The sequence below is a fragment of the Nelumbo lutea genome, chromosome 4 (assembly GCF_056320005.1).
Source record: "Nelumbo lutea isolate HS-2025 chromosome 4, American lotus-T2T, whole genome shotgun sequence".
Lineage (NCBI taxonomy): Eukaryota > Viridiplantae > Streptophyta > Magnoliopsida > Proteales > Nelumbonaceae > Nelumbo > Nelumbo lutea.
In genome coordinates, this window is record NC_142687.1 from 92677268 (window position 1) to 92700966 (window position 23699).

The 23699-nt window shown below is 44.0% G+C and overlaps 1 protein-coding gene across 2 annotated transcripts; it reads right to left on the reverse strand.

Moving 5' to 3' along the window:
* Positions 1-3127: 3127 nt before the first annotated feature.
* ATN (cyclin family) lies at positions 3128-5274 on the reverse strand. 2 transcript variants are annotated; one of them, XM_088982099.1, is made up of 4 exons: positions 4851-5274; positions 4594-4736; positions 4363-4421; positions 3128-4066 (listed from the first exon to the last, which is right to left on the reverse strand). In XM_088982099.1, exons 2-4 carry the CDS (start codon positions 4612-4614, stop codon positions 3304-3306), a joined length of 843 nt encoding a protein of 280 aa, XP_088838225.1. In that variant the 5' UTR covers positions 4615-4736; positions 4851-5274; the 3' UTR covers positions 3128-3303. The 2 variants fall into 2 exon arrangements, with proteins under 2 accessions (XP_088838225.1, XP_088838224.1); XM_088982098.1 differs by having other exon boundaries at positions 3128-4055; positions 4851-5218.
* Positions 5275-23699: the final 18425 nt, after the last annotated feature.

The following is a 23699-nucleotide window of genomic DNA, read 5'->3' on the forward strand; positions in this document are numbered from 1 at the left end:
AGCCATGCAAATATTCCCCAAGTGTTTCCTAAATTCCAAAACAATATATAAGCAAAACTAATACAGAAAAATTCAGACCAACCAGATGTATGAAAAATCCATTTCAAATACACCAAATGAGTATATTAATGAGAATATCTCTGAGGATAAGGGAAAGTTGTTTGGGGGCCAATACCATTGGCATCAGTGTAGACCATTTGGACAGAAATAAGTCCTCAGGTATTCAATAATATCACCATGGTGGAGGATTCTATTGCTAAAGTTCATAGGTTCATTGGAGCAGAATATATTCATGGGTGGCAGTGCACAGGGCTTTTAGGTTGTTTCACATAGTGTATCTCGAGATGGTTTCTTTTTTGTTTTTGTAATTAGTATAAAATAGCAAGATGTGCAGCATGATTGTATAATGCATCACAGCTCCTTGCTGTTGTAGGGAGATGTTTCCATAGTGCTTATTTTGAGTTTTTTTTTTTTTTAATTAGTATACAATGGCAAGATATACAGCATGATTGTATAGTGCATCACAATATGTACTTTACCTTTATCAAAAGAAAATATATATTGTGAAGGAGATGTAAGAGAGTACTATTGGAAATGATGGAAATAAAATTTATGAAATCTGAATTTAATAGTAGACAGTTGATAGGAGCTGGACTTTCAAAGCAGCCAACAATGTAGCTGACTCACTTGCAAGGAGTAAATACAGAAATTTTGTATTGGGGAATAATGTTGTAATGGCCTATACAGTTGCACTGTGGATTTTGGTATCAGTTGCTAGCCTAATCATTGTATAAGTTGTATCATATTTGTGCAGATTTGTTTTTCTTAATGAGAGTTGCTGTTACCTAGCAGCTTACCAGTGATAACGTCTGTCTCCTCTAAGACACTTTCACTTTCTATCTCAAATGCATACTCCTTTACACTATTAACTATTTCAGTAGTTGGCATTAAATCCTTATTGGTGGATTTGCAATCTTATCTAAAAAGCATGTTGCAAGAAGATAGTAGCAACTCTTTAATTCCAATTGGTGTTCTAAGTTTAAACATCATTCATAGGAAGACACATATATAGAACATAATAACCCAACAACAGAAAGAATGGACCAAGAGCTTTTAATGGGCCAAAAAGGAGAGGAGATGACTGTGGAGGAAGGAATACACTTATCAAGAGTGTTCTGTTCGGTGCCAGCAATTGCAGAAAAATAGGTGGAGATGATAGAATGAGTTTTTTTTTTTTCTTCTTCTTCCTTTTTTTTTTTTTGTGAGAAGGGGGAGGGGAGAGAAGAAGAATTTTCATTTAGTGAAATGGGAATTGATATGTAAACCAAAAGCTTCTGAACCATAAGGTAAATGAACAAAACATTACAAAGGAAATGAATGTGGCATTTGGGTAGAAAAAGAGATTTTGTGGAGGAGGTTGGTGGCTGAAAAATATGGCATATAATTTGGGATATGACTGTAGTCAAATTACAACTGTATATAGGATTGTTATATGGAAAATGATTATGGCATACTATGTTTTTACAGCCAAGGTTCCTGTTTTAGCTTCTAAGATCTAGTTCCAGGCTCACCATGATTAAAAGTTGATTTAGGAAAGACAGCTATGCTACCTAAAATTTATGCAAGATGCACTGGAAAATTATTACTCACTTAATGGAATTTTGGAAGAACTGAAAATATGAGAGGTTGCTTGAATTATCAGACAGAAAGATCAAAGGCATTGAACTGATTAGTAAGTTGCATAAAAAAAATGTCAGACCAACAGTAACAAATAAATGGAAATTTCTTTCCAGTACAAAATCCACTCTTTTTCTAATTTGTACAAAGAATTAGTAAAATAAACTTGTTTTTAATAATGAGCTAGTACCAATATGCATCCCTTCAACCAGAGTTTTGAATGTCAACACACAATTGAAATAATATCTCATCTAGTTGACAAGCAGCATCAGCAAAGAAGTCCCCCCCCCCTCAATTATAAAAAAAAGACCCCCCTCCATCTGCAATGCAAGGGAAATATGAGAATGTTGAGTATCAATTACATGAGTAAGTAATCTTTTGTATCATTTGAAGAAAAACTGTACCTACCAAGCAAATAAAAGATCACCAACAGTGTGAATTTGTGTATAGTAGCAATAGTTTTTAGTAACACCAAAGTCTCTGTTTTTAATGAAGTGTTTTTCTTTATCCTCCAATTCAATTAAGTCAGCAAATCCTTATTTGCTCGTTAAATTCTGCCTTTGTATGTTGGAATTTGGAGGTTCATCTAGTGTTCTTTTATTTGTTGCATATAGTATAAATGGTTTGCGCAGAATTGGCATTAGATCGCATATTAAGATGAATCAAGGAAATGGTTATTTGGGAGATGGGAAACATGCCACTAAGAGTGTGAACTGTCGTGGAGAGGGCTACCTGCTGCTAAAGTGAGACTGCCCAGTGTGAGGCAGCTGAGAAATCGGCTGTGGAAGTGTGGTGGTATAACTGTCCTAAAGTTTAAACAGTGGGGGAAGCCACTGCCGCTAGAGTGAGAGCTGCCCGGTGTGAAGCACGAAGATGTTGGCTGCAGAAGCATGGTCCTAAAGGTTAAACAGCTTGGCTTGACATGTTTCAATCAGGTCAGAATGGCCAAACCTGAGAAAACCACAATGGTGGATCACTGAAAAGTCTGAATTCAAAATGGTCAGCTGCCTCCAACTGCCACTGTCAAATTTGATCCTGTAATGTAGAACCTTTTGCAATGGATGGTCCAGTTAGCATATCGATCGTGGAGGGTTGAGATCCACATCACAAAATCCATCAATTAGAACTTGTTAATGTGAGGCCAACTCTCAGTTAAAACTTGTAAATGAGATTAACATTGGACATGAAATTATACGAGGCCAATTTGAAAGTCAGCAGCTCTTTGAGATTGTCATCTATCTGGCTATTTTACCTGAGAGATTATGGTACAACGTTTGGTTGAATAACTGTACGTAAACAGGGGAGCAAGGATTGGATTGATCTCTGTAATTCCAAAGAACAGTTCCTGACATTGGCCATAGCAGGGCAACAAGAGAACTCTGGAAGTAGAAGAAATTTAAAAAGAGCATTTTGCTCTTAATACAATGAAACCAATTATTAATTAATTCCATTTTTAGAAGGACAAACCTGTAATAATTATTAAATAATTAATTAATGATGATATACTCAAACTTTTACATCAAAATGGAACAAATCAAATATGGACATCGAGGAAATATCTTGCTTGAAATCATTTAACAATCAAATGTGGAATGATTTAACGGGGGTTCCAATCAAATTCTCCATTCAGAATCCCATTGGTGTAGAAGGTGGTCGTTGTTTTAATCCGCTCATTAGTACACCATTCTTTTGTGCTGACATCCTGCTCTTCAATGGAGACACCAATCTGTTGGCCAGCCTCGATGGTGAGAATGACCTTCGCAGCTTAGACACCGTCGAGACCTTTGGTGATGACATCTTGCCAAGACTAGTGGATCTTACAGGAGACAGAGAAATGGGCATATTCTTTACCTTGACAGGAGATTTGATCAAGAATTTATGTGGAGTTTGCCGGGTTCTAGCTATCACAGGAGACCTTGTTTTGCAGAATTTGCGCTGTTTGGACGTCGGAGAAGATAGAAATAGTGGGTTTGGAAAGAGAACAGTCTTTTTGGCCCAAGGTCTGTTCTTGGGAGATAGCCGGTGGGCAATGTGCCAATTTTCTTTCCCCACTTCTCTTCTGCTTGGAGGTGAAGAAACTTTGAAATTGATACGCGATCGAGCCCTCTGAGGGCCTGGGGTATTCACTTCTGACCGGATTGACTGTAGAGCGGTTTGCTTCTCTTTCTTCCTCCGAGTCCGAAGCTCCATGCTTTCAGGATGTGATCTCTGGGGGTTTCTTCGGTCGGTTACAGGAGTTTTGGGATCATCAGATGCAGTTTGCTTGTTATGAGTAGCAACAGCTGAGACTACTTCCCTTGCAAATCGACTTGCCTGCAGGATCTCCCCGACTGTCTCTTGGACCAGCATTGCGGGCAATGACATCCGGCGCCATTCCCCTGTTACAGAGCTTCCAATCATTTAACAATGGAAAACGTCCCAGTGAGATAAAGAAAAACCCCATTTTCCAGATGAACAGAAATTCATGGAAAACTACTCACATCCATGCAAGGAGAAAATTAATGAAATCTTTTTAAACAAACAAGAGTCTAATGATGTTCTAATAGAAGATGCAGGCTTTCTAATAGAACCCTATTGCAGTCAGTAGAACAGGAGAAGATGCATACAAATGGAACAGGAAAGTGAAAGATTTCTCTGCAACAACTATATCAGCTAAAACACGGGCAGATCTTATCTGGGTCGTACCTATAGTACTTCCTTGAAATTTTCCCACCGGAGATTTTCGAGCAGCACCGTTCTTTAACCTTCACAGAGACGCAAATGAGAGAAGAAAATAAAAATCACCATTAGGGAAACAGAGATTGGAGACGCACAAGAGGAGGAAGGGGAACTGAAAATCTGCAAATTTCCCCCACCTAAGAAGTAAAACTCATCTCTAGCTAAGAAGCTTTCAAAAACAGAATATTCCTCTCATACCTCAGAGACTCTTGCTTGCATCTAAGACTGGTCTTCAGGTACCCCCTTGTACTGCGAGGACTGAGGCTTACCCCAGAGATCACTTTAGTTCCGCCTGAAACCGTGTATTGGAGTTCCTGAAGTCGGGCCATGCATTGATCCACCTTCAGAAAGAGAGCAACAAAGAAATGAATCATGGTTAGAGGATCAGAGACAGAAGAGCGAAATCAAATGCCGTTACGAACGACTAACCAAAAACTTATCCCGGGTCGTCTTACCTTTCTTACTATTTCTCTCAAGGGTTTTGGATTCAGAGGAGCTGCCATTTTTGTCTGCTTCGTGGGGGTTTTCGCCACCATTTTGTTCAGAAACCAGAAGAAGGGTTCTTCTCAGGAATCTGCTCTCTCTCTCTCTCTCTCTCTCTCTCACGCACACACAGATAATCTATCTCCGAGCTGAAATGTCAAACATGAGTCACAAGACTCACAACAACGGAAACCAAGGGTAACGTTTCTTTAATTTCAACGGTCACATAAGACATCTACAAAGAACGTATACAACGGCTATTTCGTTTAACTCGCTTCTTTTTGGGAAAGTTGCTTTTTTGAAACGCAAGTGGACTGCAACCTGCAACAATTCCTACACTTCCGGCCCGAATCTCACAAGAGTTAAGTTTTAGTTCGAGCTGGGTTTGGGTTGGGCAGATCTGATTTAAGGGCTTGGGCCTTACTCTTATGCCCAAGTCGGGTTTGGATATAGGTTGACCTTAAACGCGGCCCAACCTGCCCAAATTGCACTTCTACATGTGACAAATTGTTTAAAGGCAATGGCCAAGAAATATATCAATGCCAATACCAATTTGGGTTCTTTCGTCCCCAACCCAAGCTTTTTTTTTTTTTTTATTAAGATTGAGTATTTACTAGGGCATTTAATGGAACTGAAATGGGCTCATGACCAACAATTGCTTTGGTGATTAAATCATGATTCCAAATTATGGTGTATTCCGAAATTTGTACATTACATCAGAAATTTAATTTATTGTGTTAAATTATGGCGTATTTCAAAATCATTGGTTTATCTTTTATAATATCTATTTGATGATGTTCCATCCGATGTGCTCTGTACGGCTGTTCATAGGAAGACCCAAATTGACTAAACCGACCAGCCCGGTCCGATCCAATCTGAGTCGGTCGGTTTTGGGTTACTAAAAAGTATAAACCGGTGGGTCGGTTCAGTTTCGGTTTCCACACATGAAAACCGAAACTGAACCGACTTAGTTCCTAGTTAGCACTTAGTAGTTAGTACCTAACTTTGTTTCTAATTTCTAGTTACTTATAGTTTCTATTTTCTAGTCTTCTCTTTAGGAATGCCATTAATGGCAAGCATTGCAAGACAAGGAATGCCATTAATGCCATTAATAACTTCTTACATTTTTTGGAAGGTTTAAAGAAATGATCCTATTCTCTAAGGTCCTTTACACCAAATAGATAATTACAATTACATGTCTTTTTTACTTAGATTAGAAGTCTTCTTAAAAATTCCAAATTTCATTCTTCTTTTTCTAACACAATTTGACTTTCTTTTGTCTTGGTAACTTCTAACTTGGTCTGCCCTTACTCCTTTAGCCCCTCAACTCAATCACTCAAACCGACCAGGTCGGTTTTGCCTAACACAGGATCGGTTTTGATTTCATTTTCAGGCAACCTGACCAGGTCGCATCGGTTGGAAAAATAGCAGTAAACCGACCCAACCCGACCTGTGAACAGCCCTAGTGTTCTAAACCGATGTCACAATCAGATAATCCTGCCAATTGGACGGAGTCAAGGTGGAAGTATGAAGTCACACAACAAGATCTGAAACCTAGAACAGAGTTAGAGGCCCGAGGAGTTATTCCCCGGGTAGCACTCTGACGCTCAAGTCAATGAGAAGAATGGGTAATCAGGCCAAGCAATTAAGAGAACAATGCTGGTCCGAGCAGAGTAACAGTATGGATGCTAGAAAGTCAAAAGTTCTTTACTCAAGTGGGGATTACCTACTTATAGTCGAAGATCTATGTCTGATTCGGATAAGGCTTCTAGGGTTGTCGGGATGATGTTGTCCGTCGAGGTCTTCGGGTTAAGACCTAATCCCCGGTGAAGCTGTCCTCCCTATTTGTATGACGCTCTCCTTTCTTGGTCACGCTTATCCAATGTTGTGGTGCTGACGTTACCGAAGTGATAAAGCGGTTGCAAATGTGACATGTGGCACCTGGGGCCAACTCAACCATAACCCAAACAATATTTATCATTAATAAAATTAAGGGTAATATTGTGACACAACACTTTGAGTTATATTGCAACAATTTCCATAGAATATACCATAAATCATTCATTTCTGAAGAAAAATCAATAGGGCTAGCCCAACAATATCTTATTTTTTTCGTAAATGATAGCTTAATTAGTATGAAAAGGATCTCCGAATTACCAAAAGCAAGAGGTTTTTTAAGGGCTTCACCTTAAGGCCCCATTCGCTTTTCGGTAAGTTACTTATCCGAGTAAATGCACTATGGGTAAGTGCATTTACCCATGTTCTTTTATTTTCCAAGTAAATAAAGCAATGACAGTTTTAGCCATAAAAAACCATTATTAAAATGGGCATTTTTGTTTCATTCTAGTGTTGGCAACTCCACCCCCCAGGTGAGAAAGTTATTTACCCACCTAAGAGATGGGTATCACTTATCCTCAGTCCCCACATAAATCTGAAAAAAGAAAAAGAAAAAAAGAACATGGGTTTCATGGTCAATAGGAACCAAAATCCCATTGACCAACTCCAACTTCCCGCCCACTCAAAATCCAAAAGAAGAATGCCCCCTAAATGGGTTGATACTCTAGGCATTCAACATTGCCTTACTAAAGTAGCATGGCAACTGTCAACACAAATTTTGTGCTAAGTTTGGAGCACAAAAAAATGCGGACAAATTCAAAGAAATCTTTTTTTTTTCGTAGAAATGTAAGTGGGAAACAAACTCTTTTTTGTTTTTGTTTTTTTGGCAAAGAAAACCCTCTGATTCTCTTGTCATGAACACAACCCAAACTTGTACATGTAGCTTGTCACGGACACAAACCGAAAAACTTGACAACTTATAGTTGTAGAAAAATCTTGTAGTGATCAATTGTATGCACACAAGATAGGAGATTTTTTTTTCTTTTATTGGTTGTAGTAATTTGATGAAGCTTTTGATTACAGCAACTCAAAGGCCAAAATCCTTTAGTTGACATTGCACGGAGCTGTAACAATTTCAAAGCTTCAATGGTTAAGGAGCCAAAATTCTGATTCTTCTTCCCTTAATCTTGGTGCAGCCCGTCTCTTCTTCTTCTTTGTCAAAAGCAACGGAAATAAATGAGAGGAATTGCATAGCCGAAGGGGAGCTCCAAGGGAGAGAGCCGAAGGAGAGCTAGAGCTTCCTCTTGTTTTCTCCTCTATTTATAGAGGTTCACCCTTAGTCGATGAACTGGTCCAAAAGATTTAAATTGATTTGAATCCACCAATCATTCTTGCAATTCAATGCTAAAGGGATTCTCTTAATTATAATTTTGTATTATTTGAGAAAATTGGCTGATTTGAGATCTCCAATTAACAGATTGGTGATCTTTGTATAAATAAGATTGATTGGAAGAGGTTTGTAAAGGTGCCACTTGTTAAGAAATTAGGGCACACATAAGAAAGGAAATCCATTAATTGAATTAAGCTAATCCTACTTGAATCAACCAATCAAATTTTCCTTTTAACCAAATTGTTAATTAGGCATGGTTGCCAATCAATTAGGCCCCACTAAAATTGACTAGAGAAAATCTCTCTAATTGATTTGTGAGTTTAAGAAGATCTTTCTAATTACCATGAATGGTAGGGTTTGTCTCAATATTCAATCCTCTACGTAGTAGGTGTGGGCCCTACCTAACACACTCTTGGGTTTGGATCACCATAATGAAGATGCTGGGATAACTAGCACACACACCCCAAGTCACTCGCCCTACCGCGCAAGCGCCTACCACGGTTGATCCTTGCATCGAGGACTCTAAAAGGTGCCACGCAGACAAGCATTAGGTCCAATTTGACTGTGAGCGACCATAGTCATTTAGAATATCTGACTCCTTAGCCCGGCCTCGCACGCACGATGCGAATAGTAGATCCCATCACTTCGCTCGAGTGCTGGTGAAAGAACAACTTGACCAACGCTAGCAGCAACTAGGGGTACCGATTGGACTAGATTTGGTCCAATCCGATCCAATCCAATGTGAGTCCATTACAAATGGACCAAGTCTATTCCAATCCAATGAATAATTTAGATTGGTTTCAACTCAAACTCAGTCCATTGGCACCTATTTTCTTATCTTATATCAATGGACCGAATATTGGCTTAACCCAACCAAATCCAATAAAAATTTATTATGGACGAACTTGGTCCAGTCCAATCTAATAAATATTTTGGATTGGATTGGTCCAATCCACTGTCTTTTTGGCCTGTCCAATCCGTTCAAATTTATTTTGAATTGGATTGGTCCAATCCACTATCTTTTTGGTTTGTCCAATCCGTTCAAATTGATTTTGGATTGGATGGGGTCTAGTCCAATACCAGTCCATTGACACCCTTAGCAACAACCACCGATCTCGACAGCAGAATCCAACTCAGTTAGAGATCGGCTTGCGATCCTGAAAGAGAAAAAGTTCATAAACGTGGCCCTATTCGACAGAGACGTTGCGATCAGATAACTGAGAGAGTGGCTGATCGAACTAGAGCACAACCAAGTGGATAGAAGCACAACCCCTCCAATAGCTCGACCAACAGAGCAATGTCACAGTTAGCAGTTCGCCAAAGAGCTCATCTTCGTCCAAGAGATTGTCAACGAAATCCCCCAGCCAGATGACGACCTCCTTAGTTCGAGAAGTATGATGGGGCCTCGGACCCAAACAACCATATTGAAGGGTTCAAGGTGATAATGATGTTGCACGGCTCCTCTGAGGGCCTCATGTGCAAGGCCTTTGTCGCCACTCTCCACAGAGTCTCCAGAACTTGGTATGCCTCCCTTTCGTCATGGTCCATATCCTCCTAGGAATAGCTAGAGACACAGTTCTTGGCATTGTTCACCACCAGCCAAAGGCACTAGAAGATGTCAACCATCCTCATGCAAGTATGATAGAGGGAAGGAGAGACCCTGAGGGAATACTTGGTGATGTTCAACGCCGAGGCCCTTCAAGTCCAGGCTGTAGACCAGTCAGTAGTTGTGACCGCCATCATGATTGGGTTGCTCTCCTCAATGTTCAACTTCTCACTGCAAAAGAACCCTCTGCCCAACCTAACCGCACTCATGAAGCACACACAAAAGTATATGAACACCGAAGAGGCCCAAGTGTTGCGTAGGGAGGATGAAGACTAGTACGACCAGAAGCGCCAAGACCACGACAGTCGAAGACCAGACTAAGATGCTAGAAGGTAGGATCGCCAATCTGACCGTAGACTGAGGACCCCACTGCCGACATATCACAACTTCACTCCACTCAATGCTCCGCAAGTCTACATACTGATGCAAATCCGCAATCGTAGATTTGTCAAGTGGCCAAAGAAGATGAAAACCTAGGGAAACAAGAGAAATCGAGACAAGTATTGTGATTTCCACCAAGACCACGACCACGACGTTGAAAGTTGTAATAACCTTCGCCACCACCTGGAAGACCTCGTCCAACGCGGATTCGTCGACATCAAAGAGCATAAACCCAAAAGAGAACTACACCACACCAACGATCCCCCATCCCGTGCTCCCTTGGTCGGGGTCATCACCATCATCTCAAGTGGGACAACCCTTAAAAGGGGAAACTAGGCGCAGAAGACCTAGGGATGTCAATGGGCCAGGTCTAGTCGATAGACCTGAACCGTCTGAATCGTATTTATCGGTTCTAGTTCTATGATTGATTTCGATGGGTTGGTTCTGGTTTTATTTTATGTGTCCTAATTAATATCAATTATGGACTGGTTTTGACTGTCCCAAACCAACTAGACCTAAACCAATTATATATACATGTTTTAGAGTTATAGGTATGCCTAAAATTGTAATTTTACTTTTAACACCTAAAACCCTTGAGCTCAAAACTTTTTGGCCTTTACCCTTTTGTTTTGCTTTTGCCGCTTGAGGCTTTAGCTTCTAAAGTTATACTCGTCACTTTCTCTTTATCTGAGAAAGTTTCTCATCACCGTCTCTGCATCCCACCGATTATCAGACCTCATCGATTCTCAGTCACCACTGTCTCCTACACACCAACCTCCACCATAGACAAAGTAAAAGAGTAGATGGGGTAGAAGAAAAAAAGCTTATCACAGTTTAAATGCCACCCATGTAAATCTGGGATTGGGAGTACTAGATAAATGGACGGTTAGTAAGTGGGTTCTAGTACTAGATAAATGGACGGCTAGTACGTGGGTTCTAGTTTAATTGCTAGATATTTAATTCTTGAATAAGGAGGCAGTCTGATTTCAAAATCACTCGATATATGCAGGTTTGCTTAGCTTTTTCCCATTAGATTCAATTTAATTGCTTTTATTTTGTTTTTAGTAAGGTTAAACTGAAATTATATAGGATTGTAGGATGTTTATAGATTGATTTTTAGCAAGACTATATAAGTATAAAAAGGTATTTTTTGACAAATATCCAATTGATATTCCGATAACAAGTTATTGAACAAAATGTTATTTTCTTATCAAACTAGCATCAAGTAAGTCATTTTTTTGTTGTTGTATTCATTAGTAATATTAATTAATTAATATATATTTTTATTAATATAGAGTAGTTTATCAAAAGCTACAAGTTTACCATCTTAAGTATGGGTTTTTATTTAATCGGGTCCAATCGGGTTACACCCGATTGTTCTGATTGGCCTGTCAATTCGGTACCGGTTGTGAAATAATAGAACTGATCGGGTTCAGTTCGGTTTTAGAACTCGGTTCAAAATGGTTCTACCATGTCCTGAACCAGACCCGAACCATTGACAACCCTAGGAAGACATACCCTAAGGAGCTGAGTGCCAGGACTAAGATGTACTAACAATGATCAGCACTGAGCACTGATGATGACCGAGCCGTACAAATTCAATAAATAAAAAATTTTCTTCAAGCACAAACACCCACACACAGCTCGACCGAACTCCACGCTAACCAATGGTCATAGCGCGACGACAACCTCATGAAAGACCTGATAGACCACATACGGTTAAGGCCAAAACAAACCCCCAATGGGCACCACGATAACGACGTCCCCACCACATAATGGCAAGATGATGGTCATCGAACTCCACGTATCTTCTCAATCAAAGCAAAGCTAATCAAGAACCACAGCTAGCCTAGTCAAAGAGCATGAAGCTCTCCAAGACCAAGTGCCACCGAGCTCCTCAGAAACGTTGAGAGATTGGAAGCACCTCAGCCAGCATAAGACCGAGGCCACTAAGCCAAAGACCTTAGCTGGCGAGAATCAGGGTCGAAGACCTCGGCCAACGTAAGACCGAGGTCACTAAGCCAAAGACCTCGGTCGATGAGGACTAGAGTTGAAGACCTTAGCCAGTGTAAGATCGAGGCCACAAAGCTGAAGACCTTGGCTAGTGTAAGACCAAGGCCACAAAGCCGAAGACCTCAGCCAGCAAAGGCCGAGGACCTTGGCCAACATGAGACCGATACCCCGACTAGCCTAAGAGCAAGTACAAAAGCACATCCTATGGTCCCTACAACACAAAACATGTACAAAAAAAGACCAAACTTCCATTAATGAAAAAGTTGATGCAATGATTACAAGCTTGGCATATCGAACTGTGCACAACAAAAAAAGGGACATACAACACATCAACTGCCTGTTGAGGGGTCCTCGGCACGCTCCTGGGCATCGGCGATGACAACATCTCCATTATTAGGCCCTTCATTATCAAATGGGTCGAACCCCTGAACGACATTGACCACCTCCGGAAACTGTTGCATCACCCCCACTCACAGAAAGCAAATCCCTCATACCAAGAGTCGGTAGCATAGTCGTCCAGCTCGTTCTGATGAGCCTCTAAAGCTCTATATTTGGATATGCCTTCCTCCACCCAACCTATCTTCGCCTCGGCCTCATCGAGCCCCCTTCTCAGCACATCCCATGCCTCTTTGAGATCATGGGTGCAGCCCTTCATCTTGTGGATAGTGTCGTTCCTCTCCTCGATGTTGCACTTCAACTCAGCCAACTCGAAAAAACTAAAGTTCCTTAGCCAAAGACTGCCTAACTCTTCCATGTCTAGCTATGACCGAGCACTACATTCTTCGACTTCAGAATTGGAGGAGTGGTATTCGGGTGATAGTTGAGCTGGACAAGGATACCATGTGGCCCTCTCTATGGTCACCCCCCTCTTAAGCCACATCGGCACCACACGTAACAGAAGAGCACGACTAAGAAGGAGTGTCCTGCATAGACAAGGAAAAGGACTCTACTGGGAAGGACTCTGTCGAGGAAGAGGAAACCTCCTGAAGACTTCGGCGGACGCCCTCATCTTGACAACCCTAGAAGCCCTATCCATCTGGGACATAGAACCCAACTATAAATAGGTATTCCCCGCTCGAGGTAAAGGACATTTTTTGTGACTGCACTCTTTGAATACCTCTTTGCACTATCTCTTTAGCCCAGATCGACACTATTTCAACCTGCTCAGCCCGGTTCATGGCTTCGTCCTTCCACCTCGGCCTCATCCAGTTGGTCAGAATATCTGATTGTGTCCTCAGTTCGGAACACATCGGATCGAGCAACATCACCCTTCACCACCTTATCACTTTGTCTCACTACCACCTCGCTTGCAAACTATCCATGATATTCTCTTTCTCACCAATCCCCTTCTCCCTCTTAACCCCCATCATCCATCACTAGATCCCACATCACTTGAACAACCATCCAACATTGAACCACCACCAGACATTACACTCCCGTCTAAACCATCACCAAACATGAACAACCATCGTCTGCTTCACTTGCACCCACTCCACCTGCTCCACCTCCTCCTCTCACCCATTCCCTTATGAGTAATCTCAAACCAAGACTCTACCTCTCTACTAAGTACCCCTTGTCCCTTGACACCACCGAACCCAAATTGTCCACCAAGCTTTCTCTTATCAACATTGGCGTACGACTATGTTAAAAGAATTAAATGCACTTCATGAAAATGGCACCTAGTTTCTTTGTTCTTCTCTTCCTGATGCCAATGTTGTCTGTTAAATGAAAACCCGATGGCTCCATTTATCGATCGAAAGACCATATGGTGGCAAGGGGATTCACCCAACATGAAGGCCTCGACTATACAAACACTTTTAGCCCAATTATTAAACTCATTATTATATGGGTAGTTCTTCATACTATTCTCTCTAAAAGGGTGGGTGCTGCGACAACTTGATGTCAACAATGCTTTCCTTCGCAGTGGCTTACAAGAGGTTGTCTACATGTCTCAGACCCTAGGCTTCATTGACAATGCTCATCCTACTTTGTAAGTCAATCACGAAAAGCACTATATAGGCTCAAACAGGCACCTTGGGCCTGGTATCAAAAACTTAGTGGCTTCATTTGAGATTTTGGATTTCTTGCCTCTGTTGTTGATTCCTCTTTAATTGTACGTTATTCTTTGCTTGAGACCAAACTTGCTCTTGTCTACATTGATGATTTAATCATCACGGGGTCCAATTCCATTGTTGTCTCTGCTTTCGCCTCCTTTCTAGGTTGTGTTTTCCCTATCAAGGATTTGAGCTTTCTTCATTATTTTCCTGGAATTGAGGTGTTTTGCACCAAACATTCACTTTACTTTAAGGGTGAGAACAATTTGGTTAAAATCGAAAAACCAAACCGATATTTCGGTTTCGATTGAATCGGTTTGGCTTATTTGGTTGTTCGGTTAGGTTTGATTTTTTATTCAGTTTTTATATTTTTTGTTTCAGTTATCGTGTTTGCTAAATCGGTTAACTAAATTAGTTTTATAATTATATATTACTTATATTATAATTTATTATTTTATATTTATATTTAATAAATTAATAAATAATAAATATAAGTATACATCGAATTTCGAATTCGAAGATCCGAGACAACTATTCCTTATTAAGCAATAACGTGAAAGACTCATACTTTCTTATTACTCACGAAAATAGTGCAAAACAAATCAGGATTCTTCGTCTTCTTCCTTACTCTCTCAGTGACTCAGTCTCCTACTCTCCAGTATCTCCTGACATCCACAGTCGATCTCGGTCCACACAGTGACACAAAGTCCATTGGCTTCGCCACTTCGGGCCTTCGGCAATCGGTAGTTCCACAGTTCAGACTCGGGACTTCGGTACTTATAGTTATAGAGTACAAACAGTTCGACAATTCAGTTCTTCCTCTTCACCGGCTCACTGGCGCGAGGTAACTCCGAAACCTTCTTCTTCTTCTTCTCTGTCGAGTCTTGACTTTTGCAACAGCAACACTCATTGGCAGTTCCGCCTCCATAGCATAATAACGTTCTAAAATTGTTGAAAAATGGGGTCACTGTAACTTTGGAGGAGAAGCTCTGAGTCACGTCTGAAGACACTGTCTTTAGAATGTTATTTTCCCCCACTCTGTTTCACCGAGTTTGTTGTTGGGTTACAAGAAAATTTGTTCCCAGGATACAAAAGAGCCTTGGGCGAGAATCTGTAACTAGCAAAGTTGAAAAATCTTCGAAAAAATCTTCTGTGAGACTGTAGCAAACTAGATTGAGAGAGAGAGAGAGAGAAAAGAAAGTGGATTTCAAAAATGTGTGTTTTTGAAGTCTGATTCATGCTCCTTAAATAGTTTATGAAGAGGTATGAAGAAAAGGTAGGTGTTGGTTTAGAGAAGGCACCTTCAACAATCACAATTTCAAACATTGTGACTGTTTAAAAAGTAGCTAACAGTTAATGACTGTTAACTTTGAATTTTGCCTCTTGATCACACCCAATCAAATCAATTGGTGATCAATGGTCAGCATCGCACCAAAACCAAAGCTGCCCTTCATGAGCCACGCGGGTGCGAGCAAAGTACGCCTCATTGCGCCGCACACGCGTGTTGCGTGGTATCAAACCCACGTACTCTCCTCGACTATTTCTAAGGAGTGTAAATCAGCTCCTATTAAATACTGAAAACAAAGCTTATAATTTTCCAATGTGGGACAAGTTCAAAACTAGTTTTTGTAAGAGAAAAGCGAATTTTTCAATCAAGTGTGCAGTTGTAATTTCTCATGTAATTGACCAATCAAACCCATTGGATTTAATCTCTTATGAGATCAAAATCCAATAGTTGTAGCCACTCGGGATTTACTATATCCATAGTCCGTGACTCTGTTCCCACATATATACCATCATTTAGAGAACAAGTTCATCAAGAGCAATCTGATCTGAGAGCTTCCAACATATTAAACTTTGTAGGTACGTGGAATAATGTTATGCTGCATTCCCCTTTGGATAGGGATCAACTGCAGAGTGGAAGTTGATAATACTGTGAAGGTGTGGAAGTTGCAGATGCACACTGATTGGTGAGGTATGTGGCTTAGGCACCCAACTTAGGGCTCCACACTATATTCATGTTTTGTCATTTTTGCAATTTTCAATTTAATCGAAAAAACTGAATTAACAAAAAAATTTTGGTTCGATTTGTTCGATTGAACCTAAATTCGTTTTTGGTTCGGTTTGCACCATTCATAGTTCGATTTTAAACCGAACAAACCGTTTGCTGACCCCTACTTTATTTATCTCTGTGCAAATACATTACATGTTTGCTCCATAAGACATAGATAGCCTCTACAAAGCCAATTACAATCCTATGGTTGTTGTTTCTTCCCTCTCCAAGGCTACTGGTTGTCCACTTGCTAATCTCACAAAATATTGACAAACTATAGGAACATTTCAATATATTACAATAACACGTCCGGAAATCTCCTCATAGTAAATAAGTCATGCCAGTTCTTACACCAGCACACTTCAAATCACCTCCACACTCTCAAGCACGCCCTCCGATATCTGAAGGGTACAATTGATCTTAGTCTTACTTTCACCTCTTCTTCCTCATTCCATCTTTTAGCATTCTTAGATGCTATATGGGTTGGATGTTCAAATATATGAGGTCTCATGGTGGCTTCTACATTTTTCTTGGACCCAATCTCTGAAGGGATGAGAGATCCATCATATGGATGGCTGAACGTTAAGTGGCCACCTCGCCTAAAGGGAAATCCGAACGAGAGAAATAAGAATTTGTATTGTAGTTTCCATAGAGGCCATGGTCATAGCACCGAACAGTGTAATAACCTCCGGGACGAGATAGAGGGGTTCATCCGTTGCGGATATTTGAGAAACTTTGTACAGCACAACAATAATAACAATAAGGCAGGTCGGCAAGGGGAGCACGAAAAGGATGCCCCCGAGTCTAGCAACAGACCTGTTGAACCGTTGCAGAAGCAGCCTCTAGAAGAGAGGCCAGTTCGGGGAACCATCCATGTAGTAGTGGGAGGTTCGGTGGTAGCGGGGTGTACCTCGGTAGCAGCCCGAACTTCAGTTCGCGAAGCGGCCCTCGAAGAACGGAACCCCCCAAAGAGACCAAAGACCAAAGAACCAATCTTCTTCACGGAGGACGGCGCGCGAGGGGTCCACTACCCCCATGATGACGCGCTTGTCATTAAATTAAGGATCAGCGACTTCGAGGTCAAGCGCGTACTCGTAGATTCGGGCAGCTCAGCAGACATCCTCTTCAAATCAGCATTTGACCAGCTGCAGTTACAGTGGAGCGAGTTGAAGCCCGCAAACACTCCCCTGGTGGGTTTCAGCGGAGAGGAAGTCAGGCCCCTCGGAAAAGTAACTGTCCCTGTGGAAGTCGGCACATGGCCTTGTGCAGTCAGACTCAACCATGATTTCCAGGTAGTCGCGACCCCCTCCCCATACAATGCCATAATAGGGCGGCCGATCACGCATATCCTACGGGCGGCGGTCTCCACCTACTATTTGGCCATGAAGTTCCCTACGGACTTCGGTGTAGGGGTAGCGCTGGGCGACCGGCTCGAGTCCCGCAAGTGTTATGTTGCCACCCTGAAGGGAAAAACCAAGGCGGCCGACGACCTCGAGCTGGAGCGGCCTGCGGAGCAAGGTGAGGAACGAGCTTCGCCCACGGAGGAAACTGTCGCAATCCTGACTTCAGCTACGGACCCAGCTCGCACACTTCGCATCGGAGCTTCCATTGAGGATCCCCTACGAACCGAACTGGTGAGTTTTTTACTTCAAAATTTAGATATTTTTGCCTGGCCCGCGGCCGACATGCCCGGCATTAGCCCCAGACTGATAACTCACAAACTTAATACTGACCCTGTAGTCAGACCCGTTATACAAAAGAAACGCAACTTAGCCCCAGAATGCTAGAGGGTGGTCGACGAGGAGGTTGAGAAGCTCCTCGCAGCAAATTTCATAAGGGAAGTCCATTACCCGAGCTGGGTGGCCAACCCGGTGTTGGTAAAAAAGGCAAGCGGCAAGTGGCGCATGTGCATTGACTATTCCGACCTGAACCGAGCTTGCCCGAAAGACTGCTTCCCCCTCCCTAGAATTGACCGCCTAGTGGACGCAACCTCGGGAAACGAGTTGCTAAGCTTCCTGGACGCCTACTCGGGCTACAACCAAGTTAGGATGGACCCATCCGATGAGGAAAAAACCCGCTTCATAACCGAGTTCGACCTGTACTGCTACAAGGTCATGCCCTTCGGACTAAAAAATGTCGGGGCGACTTTCCAAAGACTTGTAAATAGGCTATTTCGGCCCCTGATTGATACGAAAATAGAGTGCTATGTAGACGACATGGTCGTCAAGACTCAGTTTTCACAATAATTAATACAAGACTTAGATTATGTTTTCCAAATCCTGCGTCAGTTTAGCATGAAATTGAACCCCAACAAATGTGTCTTCGGCGTCACCTCGGGCAAGTTCCTAGGGTACATTGTCAATCGACGTGGTATTGAGGCCAACCTGGACAAAATGAAAGCCATTCTAGATATGAGACCACCTCGGAAAGTAAAAGAGGTTCAGAGGCTAAACGGCCGCATAGCCGCGCTAAGCCGCTTCATGTTCAAATCAGCAGACCGCTGCCTAACCTTCTTCAAGGAAATCCAAGGCAAAGGGTTCGAGTGGACCCAGGACTGTCAGCTCGCGTTCGACGAACTAAAATGTTACCTCGCTAGTGTGCCAACCTTAGCCTGGCCCGAGGTGGGCGAGGTCTTAGAACTGTACCTCTCGGCAAGCGACGAGGTGGTCAATTCGGTACTAATAAAAGAAACAGACCGGGTCCATCGACCCATCTATTATGTTAGTAAAATTTTGCAGGGAGCAGAGGCAAGGTACCCGGAGATAGAAAAACTAGCATACGCCCTAGCAATAGCAGCTCGGAAACTTCGCCCATACTTCCAGGCTCACACCGTCATTGTCCTGATTGACAAACCTCTTAGACAAGTTTTACTCAAACCCGAGGTTTTCGGTCGACTGACGAAATGGGCCATCGAACTCAGCGAGTACGACCTCCAGTACAAGCCGAGAACCACTATTAAGGCCCAAGCTTTGGCAGATTTTATCGACGAGTGCACTTTCAGCCACGAAGCCCCACAGGTCGAGGCCGAGGTCCCCAGTTCGGGCGGACCCGGAGATCCCGAGCCCATACAGTCTGAATCCCATGAAGTAGCAGCCATTGTGGCATCTCTCCTGGTCAGGCGAAGCGCGAACTGGGATGAAGAGCCCTGGATCCTTCACGTGGATGGTTCCTCGAACCGGCAAGGCAGCGGAGCTGGAATAGTCTTGAGCGGCCCGGGCGGCACAAAATTAGAATACGCACTACGCTTTGAGTTTGCGGCATCCAACAACGAGGCAGAGTACGAAGCACTGATCGCTGGGTTGGACCTAGTGCGAAAGGTAAAGGCAAAAACTTGGTCATCTACAGCGATTCTCAGCTCGTGGCCAACCAAGTTACCGGCGAGTACGAAGCACGCGAGCTCTCCATGATCGCATATTTGGCCAAAGTAAAAGAAGCCCTGCTCAACTTCCAGTCACACATCATCAGGCAAATCCCGAGGTCAGAGAACACTGAGGCCGATGCCCTGTCCCGGTTAGCCAGTACAAGTCACAACAATATGAGAACTATGTACATAGAGGACTTACCTCGGCCTAGTATTCTCGGGGGGACAGAGGAGGTCACTCCCGTCTTGGAGGCAGAGTCGCGAGCTTCTTGATAGACGGAACCCTCCCTGCAGAACGCAATGCGGCCAAGAGGGTGCAGCGCCAGGCAGCCAAATACGTCATAATAGACGAACGGTTATACCGACGATCGTACACGCTCCCCTACTTGCGTTGCCTACGACCTGCCGAAGCCGAGTTCGTACTCCGCGACACTCATGAAGGCCTGTGCGGCAGACACTCGGGGGGCAGAGCACTCTCCCAAAAAGCACTTCGACAAGGATACTACTGGCCAACGATGAAGGCAGAACCTGTCGAGCTCGTCAGAAAATGCGACAAGTGTCAGAAGCACGCCAATATCCACCATCAACCTGCCTCCGACCTCAAATACCTCGCCAGCCCGTGGCCCTTTGCACAATGGGGCATCGACCTCCTGGGGCCATTCCCACCAGCAACAGGTGGAAGAAAATTCCTAGTTGTTCCAGTAGATTACTTTACGAAGTGGATAGAAGCTGAACCTCTAGCAATTGTTACGGCTCGAAACATACATAAATTCTTTTGGGAGAACATAGTATGTCGGTTCGGGTTACCTCGGGTACTAATCTCCGACAATGGCAAGCAGTTCGAGGATATCAAGTTCCAAGAGTGGTGCCAGAACATGGGGATTCGGCAAAACTTCACGTCAGTCGCGCACCCGCAGGCAAACGGTCAGACGGAAGTAATGAACAGAGCCATCCTGTGTGGACTGAAAGCACGTCTGGATCGAGATAAGGGATTGTGGGCCGAAGAGCTACCAAGTGTCTTATGGGCTCACCGAACTACCGAAAAAATCGCCACGGGAGAAACCCCCTTCAACCACACCTACGGCATTGAAGCAGTGATCCCGGCGGAAATCGAAATACCAACATTGCGATTAGAAACATACGACGACCGGACGAACGGAGACGAGTTACGTACCAACCTTGACCTACTGGATGAGGTAAGGGACCTCGCACACATCCGAACAGCAGCAGTAGGTAGCTCGCTACTACAATAGCAGAGTAAAGCAACGAAGCTTCCGAGTCGGCGACCTGGTCCTTCATAAGATTATAGTGCCCGAACCCGGCGTGGGTAAGCTTGGACCTAATTGGGAAGGGCCCTATAAAGTAAAAAGAGCGCTCGGAGGGGCATACGAACTCAAAACCTTGGAAAGCAAACGAGTACCTCGAGCGTGGAACATCGTGAACTTAAGGCGATACTACCTATAAACCACCAAGCTAAGTGGACGAAATCAGGTCCTATTTACCACGATGCAAGCCAAGAGGAACCTCGGCGTAGACAAGCAAAGAAGAGCATATTATCAGCTCGGCAAAAAAACCAGTTCGCGGCAGAACAGACCGCGGAAATATAATAACCCAGACAAAGACATATATATTCCATTGCAAGAAACAGTACATTGGCCATCAGAAAGGACTTAAAAAAAATTACATGCCCGGAGCCACTTCTTCGCCATCGAAGGGCACTTCAACAACACCCGAAGGCCCTGCCTCTTCATCAGAGTCCGGTTCGCCATCGGCAACATTGGCCATCTCCTAAGTTATACGCGAAGTGGATATGGCACTTACATCGAGGTCGGGGTACATATTCCGGATCATCTACCGGCTCAACTTGAACCCCCTCTTGTAAGAATCCACCATCAGATCGTCAAAACGCGGAGAGGCAATGTAGTCTTCAACTGCCTTCTTCTTGGCGTCTTCAATGCCTTGGGAAAAAATCTGTGTTCTCTCCCTGATGTCCTCTTGAAGATATTCGACTTGATGCTGCAAATCCAACTTCAAGTCCGCCATATGTTTGACAACTACCCCCATGGCCTCGGCGTCACGCTGAGACCTCGCCTGCCTGGCCATCGCGACGCGAGCAGCCTCTTCAGCAGCGTAAGCAGCCGCCTCAGTAGCCTGGGTATTTGCCTCTGCAGCACGGAAAGCTTCTTCAGCAGCATAAGCAGCCGCCTCAGCAGCCCGGGTATTTGCCTTTGCAGCACGGAAAGCTTCTTCAGCAGCATGAGCGGCAGCCTCAGCAGCTCGCGCCTGTCGCGAGCTCCTCTCCACTTGGGCCGCCAAGGCATGAATTGAAGAATTCACCTACCAAAAGAAACAAGTGAGCAAATAACCGCAGAAGCAACATAATAAAAAAGGAAGACGGAATCTAACTTACCACCATGGCATGTGTTACGACGCGGCAAGCGACCTGATTCAAGGGAAGATCGGTCCACGTCGTGACCTCCTCAGGGAAAGTAGCGTCCCTACTCTTCTGAAGAGCGTAGTTCGGCGTCAACACGCTCATAAACTCCCCTTGAGCTCCCGAGCCTGAGGGCCCAGCCCGCGTATGAGCAGACTCGGAGTGAGCAGGAGCACTTGAGTATGCGGGAGCGCCCATATGAGTGGTCTCAGCGTAAGGCGCCCTGGCAGTTTCGTGCACCAGTGGAGTCACTTCGGGCTCCCTGGGCAGATCCTCCGGCGTATGGTCTGGAACTTGGGGCTCCTCATCCAGGGGTAGCTCGGTACGAGTTCGCTTGGCGACCCGCTTCCTCCTCTTCATACCTTGGAACAAACGCCCCCACAAGTTCTCTCAACGTCCATGACACCTGCAGAAATGAGTTCGACATCAGAAAAAACGAAAAGAACAGAGCAAGCAAGAAAACCGCATAGCTAGAAACCTACTCGAACTCAGGTCGGCTGCAATAAGCTTGGCCTCCGTTAAGCAGTGGTGGCACTTTAAACCTTGTCGTGCCCATTGTCGGAGGCCCTTCACCGTCTCTTTATCGAGAGTCACGCCTAAATCGGGAGCGGCCTCACCCCACCCGGTCTGAAAGGGCCATCCTTGTGCACTTCGAACGCCGAAGTAGTCTCGCTTCCACGCCGGGACCTTATTAGGAAGATCGTGCAGAAGCTTAAAACCCTGGCGAGGAGAAAGGTAATACGCCCGTCTCCCCCCAGGAAGAGAACCCGCCTGTCTCTTGAGCATCAAGATAGAGGAGAATATCTCTAAGTCCAAGGGGAAGTTCTGCTCGCAAAAAAGGGAAACTGTCCCCACCAGGTTCCGAATAGAGTTCGGATGAAGCTGGTCAATGGTGACACCGAAGTGGTTTATGACTTCGACGAGAAGGGGTTGGAAAGGAAGTCGCAACCCCGCAGCGAGATGCTCTCAAAAAATCACGATCTCGTCAGGACCGTGTTCCCAAGGAAAGCTACCCGAAGGAATAAAATATGTGTACCCCCCAGGAAGATTGTAAGACAGAAGTATGGATTGAAGCCCCTCAGGCGTCATGGTCGAAGGACCAAACCTGTCTAGCATCCAACCTCGGCGGGAGGTAGACGCCAAACTGCCCAAAGCGACTCGGCCTACTGGTTCATAGTCCTCAAGCTCCACCTCAGGATCACTGAGGCAGTCGGGGGACACGGCTCGGTTGGTGGAACCTACGTCGGCCATACTCGAAGAATCGTTTGAGCTATCAAAGCTAGACATTGGGGAAAAGATGGATTTAGGAAAGTACTCACCGTAAAGTTTGAAGAACAAGCCAAAGAACCGTGAAGACTGTATAACCAGCCTTGACGCGAGCTAGAAAAGACTTGGACGCGAGTTGAAAGGTTGGACGCGAACTCAGTAGACAAACCGCAGAAGTGACAAACCGACCGGGGTCCCCCACTATTTATAGCTACAGTAACCAAGAATCGACCGTGCAGACCAAAGACGATCCGACGGCCCACGTTCTTACTGACCGCACAACCCTTAAGGTCGAGACGTGATTGGCACACGTCTTTCCGAAAAAAGCAAAACGTCAGCGCACGTCTTTTTGAAACCGACGTCGCTTCGACACGCTTCTTTCCGAAACTGACGCGTCGCACGTCTCCCTGACAGTCGCCCGCGCACG

What these genes read in the sequence shown, in the direction of transcription:
- ATN (XM_088982098.1), bottom strand. Translation starts at nt 4,931, where the DNA reads ATGGTGGCGAAAACCCCCACGAAGCAGACAAAAATGGCAGCTCCTCTG. An exon ending in TGAGAGAAATAGTAAGAAAG is followed by an intron (nt 4,737 to 4,850) that starts GTAAGACGACCC and finishes CTCTTTCTGAAG; the next exon opens with GTGGATCAATGCATGGCCCG. An exon ending in TGCAAGCAAGAGTCTCTGAG is followed by an intron (nt 4,422 to 4,593) that starts GTATGAGAGGAA and finishes GTCTCTGTGAAG; the next exon opens with GTTAAAGAACGGTGCTGCTC.